Genomic DNA, 12,545 nt, shown 5'->3' with positions numbered 1-12,545 from the left:
TGTGGTGATTCCCCCCCCCCCCCCGCCCCAACAGCTTAGAGTTAAGTGGTTAATTAAATTGCATTTTCCTTCCTCTTTGGCTTCAGCAACTCCTTTGACTGTGTGAGGTGTAATTTCACTGCACCATTATGCCTATGCCTAGTAAATTATCTCAGCATTCCTAGTCACTAACTCAGATGGTTCTCTGTCCCTTGAAGACATATGTTGATATGGCACACCTATCAGGCTGCTTGAATGCTGGTTCTGGAGCAGATGTTGATGGGATGTGAGTTCAGTGTTGAAGATGGAAGAAATGCCAGAGTAGGTAAATAATGAGGAGGAATCTGTGCTGAAGCAGCTGAAGGTGGCATAACCCTAGAGGATAATTCATATGCTGAATCAGGAGCAGATGTCAATAGAGACAGCTTGTCTGTGTATTTGGATGCTGATTCAGTAGCAACTAGCATTGATGGGATAGGCTTGTCAGACGTCCTGTTTGTAAAGACCAATGTTGACTGTAAAAATGGTGGGTTGTTAGAGGGAGGTGACATTTTGCTACAGGCAATAAGCACAGAAGAAACATCTTTCAAAAAATGACAACACAACAGATTTTTCCATGTTCTATTGAAAAACCATATCAGCAAACAGATTCCGGCTTTAAAAACTGCGGTTAAATATTCTCCAGTATGGGAGACACCTTCGTGTAGCCATATTGCCTATTTGCCATGCCAAGATGGCACAGTAAGTCTTTTGTAGTGCAGAGTAAAGCCGGAGTCTGTTAGGCCGCTTGCCTGTCTAAGAAAGGATTCTCCTCCAACTTGCTGTTGAATGTTTTGGGCTGTTTGTGCATCTGCTGGGTATGTGTTTCACAGATGGAATGAAGAAAGTCTCCGTGTAAATGCAATGTGTACTAAAGCCATCTAAATACACAAAGCAAGCTTCTGAGTGAGTGGCTTGAAAAACCTGCTCTAGCCGGCTTCCTTTGCCTCAATCCACCTTCAAGTTAATGAATATGAGCTCAGATATGCATTTGCATTAACATGAAAGTTACTTTACAGCTATTAGTTTGTAGGTATCATGTGGAACTAACAGCACTGGATCTGTAGGGGATAGGGTTGCCAGGTCCCTCAACTGCCCCGGTGGGAGATCAGAGGCCTGGCACTTACCTTATACTGTCCCCTGTATAGCGTGTGTGTGAGCGCTCATGGCTTGCGCGATGATGTCACTTCCTGGAAGTGTTGTCATTACGCAGGTCATGGGCCACTCTGGGAGGGCTTCTGCACTCCCCAGGGGGCTGAATCAGGCCTGATTTGGCCTGAATCAGGCCACTGCAGAGCACGGGAACACTGCTGTGCTCTGTAGTGGTCCAATTCACACCAATTTGGGCCCAGTTTGGGCTGAATCCAGCTGAATCAGGCTGCTGCAGCACATGGGAACATGTTGCTGGGAGCACACCACACCTCCTGGGGCATGCCCCAGGAGGCACATTCCAGGTAAGTGGAGGCAGGTGGGTGGAGGGCCAGGTAAACGGGCAGGGAGTGGAAGGTGGGAGTGGGGGACTGGCATCCCTAGTAGGGGACATTAACTCAAACCTGATATTGTGTGAAATTCCAATTTACTCAAGCTAACAATGGTTAGTGTGATTGCTGAGTGTGGGTCACTCTTAGGGGGACCAGGTCTCCCACTGTGGAAATACTTGTGGGGAGACTGTCATTGTGGCAACTCCATGACATCACTTCTGGCTGTGTAACCGGAAGTCACATCATGTGTCTTTGCGATATCTAGCAACCTCTCAGCTGGCAACCATAGCCATTCTACTAATTAAAATCCATCAAGCCAGTCAGTATCTGAAGTTTGTTTATTAACCACAGTTAGTCTCAACTATATTTTTGCATAATTCAGAGATCCTTGCTTAATGCTGCTTTAATTCTGGCCCATTCTCTACATTCTTCTTCTTGGTACCAGAAAAAAAGGAACGGAAATCAATAATTGTCAAGGTAAACCAGGATTTGAGTGATTTTTCTGTGCTGAATCCTGGTTTTACAAACTAACCACAGTTAAAATTAAACCACGATTTTTGTTATAACTGAACCGAGCTAGTGTTTGCCAACTCAGGAATTTCAAAATTTCTGAACAGGGCCATGGATGGGTCAAGAGCAGGGCCATGTGGAATCAAGCAGGTCAGGAAGCAACATTCATAGCAAAAGCGTTCTGTTTACTTGTGTGATGGGTATAGCCTCTGGGTTCCACAGTAGAACTGAGGAGCTCAATCCTGTTCTCAATCCTGAGAACAATCCTCAAAAGCTGCCACTGATGAAATTAAGGCATTTCATCTGCGCCATGACCTCCCTTTTCCTTCTAGTTTTTGGCTACTCAGCATTTTGTAGCTGAGTAGATTCTAGAGGGGTGTCAACTACAGAGGAGTCACATGCTTACACATTGCAGTCTAATGCACAGCAATCTATGAAATGGTGACATTGTTGCAAGGGGGGATAAACAGTTCAAGTATATGTACTAGGAAAACATGCTGCTGCTAACATTTACTAAAACATTTTTGGTTTTTTTCTAAAAAAATATAAAAGACTATCACAACCAATCACAAACCCTGATAATAGGGTTTGGAGGATTTATGGTGGTTAGCAACTGACTGCAGATGAGTGTAGGAGTGTAGGACACGTCATGGCAAGGATATGCTGATGGAGAGGATATTAGGGAGTGTCAAGAAACTGACCTCTCTTAGCTAGTTTCTTAGCTTTCAAAACTTTGGTTCTGGCTTTTGGGCCTAGTCAGGTCACAGAAGAGAAATCTCTGGAAACCTGATGTAACTTTAAGAGAGATTAATTTAGAGATGAGACTCATAGCTCTCAGGTATAGATGAGATCATGGTAGGGTTGCCAGTCCCCTGCTGAGGGTGGGGGATCCCCCGCTCCCAACTTCCACTCCTCACCCCTGCTTACCTGACCAGTGGGGGGCGGGGGAAGCAGGGGAATGCATCTCCTGGGAAGCGCTTCCAGGCAGCGTAGCACACTTCTGTGTGCTGCAGTAGGCTGATTTTGGCCCAAGACAGGCCCAATTCCACCTGAAACAGCTCTAATTTGGCCTGCTGCGGACTGTGGGAGCACTCTAGGGCCCATCGTGCCACCCAAGCAGCACTCCTGCACTCCACAGAGTCTCAATTTGGGCCGAATTGGACCCAATTCAACCTGCTGCAAAGCGCAGGAGTACTCTCAAGGGCGGAACGTGGCTTGTATGATGATGTCACTTCTTGGGAGTGATGTCATCATGCAGACTGGGAGCACGTGCACGAGGGCAGCAGTAAGGTAAGTGCCAGGTCTCCCACCTCCCACCCAGAGGGTAAGGAACCTGGCAACCCTAGATCATGGAGATCAGAAGGCCTTCAAGGCCAGAAACAAGAGGGAGGCTCTTCCCTCACATTCCATCTCATTAGCATTTAAAACACCCATGGTGCTATGTTACTTTGATTGGGAACATGTTTCAGATGCAGAAGGGCATGGTCACATGTCTTAGCAATACCTTGATCGGTTCAGCAGGATCAGGCCATGAGAATAAAAGAATGATTTTCAGTTTGCTGGTTCCAAGCCATCTTGAGCTCTTGGTCGGGCAATTGCTTTAAAGCGTTAGCTATAAGACATTTTGTTCCTGGACTTTTTGAGACTGAGGCTTTGGAGTTCTGTTTGGTCTTTTGTGTTTTGACCTGACAGGGTAACATTTGGGTTAGGTAACAAAAACATTTTTGGTATTTTAGAGTTAGGTTTGTCATTCCTCCACCTGGGGCGGGGGATCCCCTGCTCCCACCTCCTCCCCCCGCCCCCACTTATCTGGCCAGTGGAGACCATGCTCTCCAGGGCGCCCCCTGGTGGCATGGCACACCTCTGGGTGGCATGGGTGCCCCTGCACCCCACCGTGGCGCGCTTCCGCACCCTGCAACAGGCCCGTTTCAGGCCAAATTAGGCCTGCGGAGGGGGATTCAGCCCTTTGGTGAGCACAGGAGTGCTCCCGGGCCACCCTTTGACTCGCGTGATGACGTCACTTCTGGGAGCATGCATACGTGAGGAAAGATGCTAAAGCCTCTGCAGGGTAAGTGCCAGGCTCCCAATCTCCCGCCAGGGGACTCAAGGGATCTGGCAACACTATTTAGAGTAGTTATGTAGGCTTTATTATTTTATTTCCAGTATTACACAGTTTTGATATTTGTATTTTGCACAATTCTTAATAAATGTTATTAATCATACTTCTGTGGAAGTATTAGGTTTGGGGGCTTCAATCGGAATACAGTACTTTGGTCTAATTGGCTTCAGCTACCAGATAACTGCTTTTGTGGAACTCAGTCCGCAGGCATCCTACCTTGTAGGGCTGACTTCTAGATTAATACCTGGAAGGACTGGAAATTTTGTTCCTTTTCTCCCTTAGTTAGAGGGAACTGGTGGCAGTTTGTTTCCCTGATTGGCAAGGCTATTCCCCTCCCCTGAAGTATGTTTTTTTCTTTAACCCCCTCCCTGGTTTGCTGAGGACTTAGGGAACCAGCAACAAGGAGAAGCTTGAATACAAAGAGATCGGATAACAAACAGAAAGACTTTTCCAAATATGAGGGCGGGGGGAAGGCTTAGGAGAGGACTAAGCACCCCTTTCCAAATAACGCTCTTTATTTATTTTGTACAGGAAATGCCATCAAACCCATTGCCCTCCGAGCTGTTTCTGCTATAGCTGCTGCTATTCCAGGTTTTCCCATTCTAGCAACAGGAGGAATTGACTCCGCTGAAAGTGGCCTGCAGTTTCTTCACAGTGGTGCTTCTGTTTTACAGGTATTATTTTTGAGCTTAAAAAAACCCTGAAAAGTGTGCTTTACCATAAAACTGAATATTTTGCCTTAAATCAGGAAGAAGGAAAAGCTCAGTGTAGATTTTCTTGATTCCTTTCATCTTTTTCTGAAGCAGAATAAGGCTGAGCCAAAATGGAGGAGCGAGTTTCATAGACAAATACACTACTTGTGAAACAAGGCCGCCTCTCCCCTTTCAGTTATAATTCATGGGACCTGCAAAATGAGGCTGAAATGTTTTCCTATTCAGAATGATGGTAGGGTAGCTCTTTTCTCACCAATTTTGGCTTAAAGATGTTATCACATAGCCAAATCTGATGGGCTGTGTGAAACCACAGTATCATGTTGGCTATATGATCTCTGGTTGCCTAGTTTCCATACCCAGCAATAAGAAAAACTCTATTTTTAAAAAATGGCACCAAAGCCAAGAAAGGCAACAAGGAGCAAGGAAACAATGTGAAAAAGTAATTTTATGGGGTCTTCCTGAGAATAGAAACTCTCTCCTTTAAATTCTGTGTGCATGTGTGAGTGAGTGTGTGTGTGTGTGCGTGTGTGTTTGGGACTGATAATATTTGTCCATGAAATCTCAGCAGCCCTAGATATCAAAATAAACACGTCACTTCTGTTATTCAGGAATCCCTTGAAGGGAAACTCTAGGTGAATCTGGCATTTATATATCTACTGCATTTCTTCTAGAAAAGCTATCACAGTAAATAGCTTGTATTGAGTATCTTGGATATAAACCATTGTTGAGAAGGTACTGCATTGTTAACTTACCAGTTGAGAAATTGTTATTTGGTAAAGTCAGAGTTATCATTGGATAAGGTGTTTTTTTAGAAATCATGGGTCATTTAGCATAATCCAGGAAATTATGTTGAGGACCGTTATACTGCTTTGACAGTCTGCTCTAGCAACCATGATCTCATCTGCAACCTTGCACAGCTTTTGCATATCACATAGCTTTTGAAAGATACCGTGTCTAAAGGCAGGTGAGAATTGAATTTTAATGGACCAAGAACCATTGTATTTCCATTTTTGATAAGTAAAGAGTTCAGTAATCATTTCTGCAGATGGGAAGAAGGGGGAGGAGAAGGAGGAGGAGAGCTCAAATTAGAAGCTTTCAAGAATCAGCGCTCCCTTCTTCTTCAGAAAATCTTGTTGGTCTCTAAGGTGCCACTGTACTCAAATCCTGCTGTTCTACTGCAGACTGGTACACCTACCCACCTAAAACCAGACTGAACCACTGTCTGTAGCTGCATTTTACTTTCAGAATTCAGAATTTTCTCTTTTAAAATACTTTTCTTTGTTATACAAACTAAAATACTCTTTTGCAACCTGGTAGAATATTGATTTCATTATGTCTCCTACACATTTGGAGCAGAGGTTACCACAACATAATTTTGTAGTCTCTGCAATACAGTTTAACCATCTCCTGAATCTGTTTTTTTAATTTACTTTTTCCATCCCTTCCTCCAATGATGAAAAACTATGGAGCTGTCCATTATCTTCAGTTTCCAATAAACAATATATTGATTGGTTGTTGGGGGTTTTCCGGGCTGTATTGCCGTGGTCTTGGCATTGTAGTTCCTGACGTTTCGCCAGCAGCTGTGGCTGGCATCTTCAGAGGTGTAGCACCAAAAGACAGAGATCTCTCAGTGTCACAGTGTGGGAAAGATGTAGGTCATTTGTATCTACTCAGGAGGGGTGGGGTTGAGCTGAGTCATTCTGTAAGAGTTTCCCAGGGTGTGGAATGCTAATGGCGGGAGGCTTCACTGTATCCTGAGGAGGTTCTTTTGCATATGGATTGGTGCTTGACCTTTCAAGCACCAATCCATATGCAAAAGAACCTCCTCAGGACACAGTGAAGCCTCCCGCCATTAGCATTCCACACCCTGGGAAACTCTTACAGAATGACTCAGCTCAACCCCACCCCTCCTGAGTAGATACAAATGACCTACATCTTTCCCACACTGTGACACTGAGAGATCTCTGTCTTTTGGTGCTACACCTCTGAAGATGCCAGCCACAGCTGCTGGCGAAACGTCAGGAACTACAATGCCAAGACCACGGCAATACAGCCCGGAAAACCCCCAACAACCATCGTTCTCCGGCCGTGAAAGCCTTCGACAATACAATATATTGATTGATTGATCGATTGATTGGTTGATTGATCGATTGATTGATTGATCGATCGATCGATCGATCGATTGATAGTCCATCTTTTTCACTGAGACCCAAGGTGGATTACACAGTGTAAGTGAAATACGATATAAATAACAGCTAGGACATTCACTGAGCAAAATACAATAGCAATCAATAGTTAGGACATTCATTGAGCAGTTACAATAGGGTATGGTAGCAAAAAAATTGAAAAAAGCATACATTTAAGCAGTGGAATAAAATCTTTCTGAAACGAAGTGTAACTAATTAGCAAGACCTGTTTAGTGACACTGAAACTCCTCAGTAGTATATCTACATCAGCAGACAGTACCCAACAGCATAGTCTATAGTTTCTCTGACATATTTCTTATGACACAATCCTATAATCTTAGTAGAAAGCCCTCCTGAATAATTCAGTTTTGCATATGTGAATGGGAACTTTCCTGAACTGCTCAGGCAGGCCATTCCATAAGGTGGGGGCCACCTAAGAGAAGGTGGACAGCTGTTGAATTTGCCCAGATGAATGGTGGTATCTGCAGAAAGCCCTGTTCAAAAGAGTGTAGCTGCCATTGTAGGTCATAGGAAGAAAGGCAATTGCACAGATATGAGGGGCTAAGGCCGCAAAGGGCTTTGAATGTGATAATCATGACCTGAGTCCGGTAACTGGTAGGCAGTCAATGGAGAGACTGCATAATGAGAGTGATATGCAATGTCCATGTCGATGATGCCACCTCTTCCCAGGCTGCGGACCTGGTGTCTTCCATGGCAGCACTGGGACGCTCCCAATTTGTTTCAGCTCCTACACATCGAGCGGGCCACACACTGGATCTGATCTTTGGAGTGGGGATTCAGGTGGACCTGGATGCTATTAAAGTGGTGCCGTGGTCAGACCACCATGTCCTGAGGACTCATCTGGATGTGCCACCCCCTTCCTGCATAGGCGGCGAGCTAATTTATGCTCGCCCGCAGAGACTTATGAATCCAATTAGTATCCAGAATGCTCTGCGGGAACCGATGCCCCCTGGCAGTTCGTTAGATGAGCTGGTGGGGGATTGGCATGGCCGTCTCTCAGAAGCCATCGACGAAATTGCTCCCCGTTGCCCTCTCCGTCCCCGTGTCAGACTGTCTCCCTGGTACACAGAGGAGCTACGTCAGATGAAGCGGGAACTGAGACAGCTAGAGTGAGTGTGGCGGTGGAATTGGGGCAAAGAGGCGAGAACATCTTATAGAGCATTTATGAAGGCCTATGAGGTGGCTGTGAAGGCAATGAAGAAGGAGTACTTTGCCGCCTCCGTAGCATCTGCAAGCTCACACCTGGCAAAATTGTTTCGTGTAGTTCGCTTCTTGGTCTCCCTTTTTGCAGGGGGACTGCCAAATTAGAAATTCAGCCATCAGCTGTGAGGCTTTTGGGAGCTTTTTTGCAGACAAAATCTTGTCTCTCCGCTGTGACCTGCCTGCCACAATTGATACAGTAAGGGAACTGGAGACCCCTTGGCCATCTACCAGTCCAACTTTGGATCACTTCAGCCTGGTCACCCAGGAGGAAGTGGACAGGATCCTGCAGCTGGTCAGGCCCACTACATGCTCCCTGGACCCCTTCCCGTCGTGGCGGGTGAAAGCCAGTGGAGACGTGTTGGGGGCCCAATTGGAGGATATTATGAATTCATCATTGAGCTCTGGGGTTTTTCCCAGTGCGTTCAAGGAAGCCGTAGTGAGGCCTCTTCTGAAAAAACTATCCTTGGACCCCACTGACCCATCCAGTTACCACCCAGTATCAAACCTCCCATTTCTGAGAAAGGTGATTGAGTGGGCAGTGGTGGAACAGCTGCAAGTTTTCCTGGAAGAGACCTCTGTCCTGGACCCATACCAGTCTGGTTTCTGACTGGGCCATGGGATGGAGACAGTGTTGGTTGCCCTCATGGACGACCTCCTTAGGCACCTGGATCGTGGCGGGTCAGTGCTGCTGATTTTGTTAGACCTTTCAGCGGTGTTTGACATGGTCGACCATGAGTTGTTGGCCCACTGCCTCACAGACCTGGGGATTTGAGGGACGGCCTTGCAGTGGCTTGTTTCTTTTCTCCACAGTCGGGAACAGAGGGTGGCACTGGGGGAGAGGTTGTCCACATGCCAGCCTTTGGTGTGTGGTGTCCCTCAGGGGGCGATACTTTCTCCTCTGTTGTTCAATCTTTATATGCGCCTCCTCGCCCAGCTGGTGCGGAGGTTTGGACTGGATTGTCATCAATATGGACTGGGTTGTCATCAACTGGATGACACCCAGTTGTATCTGCTGATGGACAATCGATCTGACTCTGCCCCTGATGCCCTGTTGAGAGCTTTGGAGGCCGTGTCTGGATGGGTAGCACAGAGCAGGCTGAAGTTGAATCCCGTGAAGACGGAGGTCCTATACTTGGGCCGTGGGCTGTCAGAGGAGGGGATCCATCTCCCAGCCTTTGGGGGGGCATCACTTGTGCCCATACCATTGGTCAGGAGTTTGGTCACAATCCTGGAATCCTCCTTATCTATGGAGGCCCAGATTGCGACGGTTGCCCAGGCTGCTTTTTTCCATCTTTGGCAGGCCAGGCGGCTAGCCCCCTCTCTCTCAGCCCAGGACCTAATGACAGCGATCCATGCAACAGTCACCTCCAGGTTGGATTACTGTAACTCGCTCTATGCAGGGCTGCCCTTGGGTTTGATCTGGAGACTACAGCAGGTCCAGAATGCTGCTGCACGTGTTTTGACGGGTGTTCCTTATAGGACACATATTACACCAATTCTGCAGCAGCTCCACTTATTCCCCGTGGAATTCCGGATTCAGTTCAAGGTGCTGGTTTTGACCTATAAAGCCCTAAATGGACTGGGACCAGCATACCTAAGGGACCGCCTCTCCCTGTATGTGCCCCGGAAAATGCTCCGATCAGCTCGAAAACATCTGCTGGTGGTCCCTGGCCCCAGGGAGGCTTGGTTGGCCTCAACCAGGGCCAGAGCCTTTTTGGTCCTGCTCCCAACCTGGTGGAACTCTCTATCTGAGGACACCCGGGCCCATCAAGATATTCTATCATTTCGGCAGGCCTGTAAGACAGAGATGTTCCACCAGGCGTATGGTTGAGGCCAGCATGAGATCCTCACTGAGCATCCCACCAGCCTCCAACTAAATGTGGGGTTATACAGTGTCCACCATATGGGTACAGCACGGGGCTATGTAGTCCCCATTCATTTGCTGACCCACGTATGGGTTGCAGTACATTATCTATCCGCTTCCCTCCTCATGTATGTTGATGAGCAGGAATATGGAATTGACCCCATCTTGGGACAGTTATTATCTATTGTTGATTTTATGATGAACTGTTGTTTTATGAATTGTTTTAATATTTGTATTATATTTTTATAACTGCTGACCTTGCCCTGAGCCCACTTGTAGGAAGGGCGAGTTAGAACTGTAAATAATAATAATAATAATAATAATAATAATAATAATAATACTCTATCTAGCTACTAAAAGTAAATGAGCTGCAGTATTCTATACCACCTGGTTTCTTCGAGTCAATTTTGACTTTGATGGGGATACCTATGTAGAGTATACTACAGTAGTTGAGTCTCAATGTTACTGTGGGGAGAATCCAGGTGGCCAGATGAGCCATCTTCCAGGCTAGTCTGAGTTGTGAGAAGGCCTTTTTTGCCACTGCATTTATTTGCTTCTCTAACAGCAGTGCTGGGCCCAGTATAACCCCTAGGCTCTTAACTGAATCAGTCAGAGTCAACTGAACCCCATCAAAGGTCAAGCTCAATGTCCTTCAAGATCTCTTTTTTCTAGCTAGGATCACTATCTGGGTTCAATTTCTATTTGCCTGGGTTCAATTTCTATTTGTTTGCTTTCACCTATTTGACAACAGCTGTTAAACAGCAACTCGGTACCTCTACAGCATTAGCAGTGGTTTTGGGATGATGAGATATAGAACTGGATATCATCTGCATATTGATGACATCCAATTTCATAGCTATGAATGAATTCTCCCAAAGGGTTTACATAGACGTTGAATAGCATGGGGGATAAGATTGTGTCTTGTGGAACCACACAAGGTAATCCTCACACTGAAGATAGCTGGTCTCCAATAGCAATTCTTTAAGTCCATTCCATGAAGAACAATTTAAACCAGTTCAAGGCACATCCCCTGGTTTCTACTTCTGCTCTCAAATGTCTAAACAGGATAGCATGGTCTACTGTATTGAAGGCTGCAGGTAGATTCAGGAGGAGCAACAATGCTTTTGTCAACATTCAGGTGGAGTTCATCAACTAGAGCCACCAGAGCTGTCTCAGTCTCATAGCTTGGCCTAAAACCAAGACTAAAAAGGGTCCAAAATGCAAAAGTTGTACAAAAAGGCCTAGAGTTGGTCAGCTACTGATCTCTTAACCCACTTTGGCCCAAAAGGGTGGACTAGAGGCTGGCAATAATTTGCTACATCATTTTTGCCTAAGGATGATTTTTTTCGTGGGTGGATGACAGTCACTTTGAGAGGCTGAGGGAAGGTGCCTTGAATTAGTGACTGGTTTATGATAGCCCTCAAGGGCTCCTTTATGTGGCCTTTTCAAGATTTTAGCAGCCTGGATGGGCAAGGATCTAGAGTATAAGCAGTGGCCTTCACAGATGCTAGAATTTTGTCAATATCCATTACTCTGACTGGGTCAAAATGATTCAGAAATGATCGGGAGTGATTGTTAAGCATTACTTCTGCCTCACCTATATTACAAGTGGCATTCAGAGCAGATTATATTTGAGCTATTTTATCAGCAGGTGTCACAGTTAATTGTCTGTTCTTAAACTAGTGAAGATTCAGATTTAGGGGTCAAACAATGCCAAGATACCTTTAACAGTTGGGATGAACATGAACCAGCTGATGCTATGGTTGCAGAAAAGTAATTTTTTGCTGCTATCACCGCTGCTTCATACGTTTTCCAATGGGCTCTGTAGCATGCTTTATCAGATTTGGCATGAGTTTTCCACCAGCATCTTTCCAAATGTCTTCCAGTCCTCTTTTAGATAATCCAGCCCTGCAATGAACCGGCTTCTGCTGCAAGGGAGGGAGGAGTTGGCAAGGAACAATCTTGTCATTAGCTTCAAAGAGTTTCAGGTTCCATGTTTCCACTGCATCCTCAATAGAGTATTTGTTCGGAATTCTAAAATCTCTCACCACTTTTTGGATTCTAGAAGCTTTTGTGGGCTGACCATTTTAGTTGCCCCCACACACACTTTGAGAGTTATCAGGGCTATATTCACCCTCAATTTCACCAGGTAATGGCCAATTCATGTTTCAGTCTGAATCTCCAATCCTAAAGACTTTCTCTCAAAGGTTCAGAGGAAAAGGTTACGTTCAAGGTGTGGCACATTTAATGCATATTTGAGAGAGGTAGAGCTGCTAAGGAAGCTATGAAATCTTGAGCATTCAGCATGAATGTTGAAGTCACCCGGAACTGTCTAGTTGCCTCCAGCACCATGTCTGAGAGCACCTCTACCAGCTCAGAAAGGGTGCACACTGGGAAATTAGGTGGCCAGTAGATTAGCAGAATATCCAA

The 12,545-nt window shown here is 45.8% G+C and overlaps 1 protein-coding gene across 1 annotated transcript in view; it reads left to right on the top strand.

Moving 5' to 3' along the window:
• The window catches only part of DPYD (dihydropyrimidine dehydrogenase), a 765,031-nt gene that overhangs the window by 630,762 nt on the left and 121,724 nt on the right, over positions 1-12,545 (top strand). The window contains exon 19 of the mRNA XM_054980010.1: positions 4,660-4,802. Within this exon, the coding sequence (XP_054835985.1) occupies positions 4,660-4,802 (143 nt within the window). The remainder of the gene's footprint in view (positions 1-4,659; positions 4,803-12,545) is intronic.

This window comes from Eublepharis macularius, chromosome 5 (assembly GCF_028583425.1).
Source record: "Eublepharis macularius isolate TG4126 chromosome 5, MPM_Emac_v1.0, whole genome shotgun sequence".
Taxonomy (NCBI): domain Eukaryota; kingdom Metazoa; phylum Chordata; class Lepidosauria; order Squamata; family Eublepharidae; genus Eublepharis; species Eublepharis macularius.
This window is presented reverse-complemented; position numbering and strand designations above follow the sequence as displayed.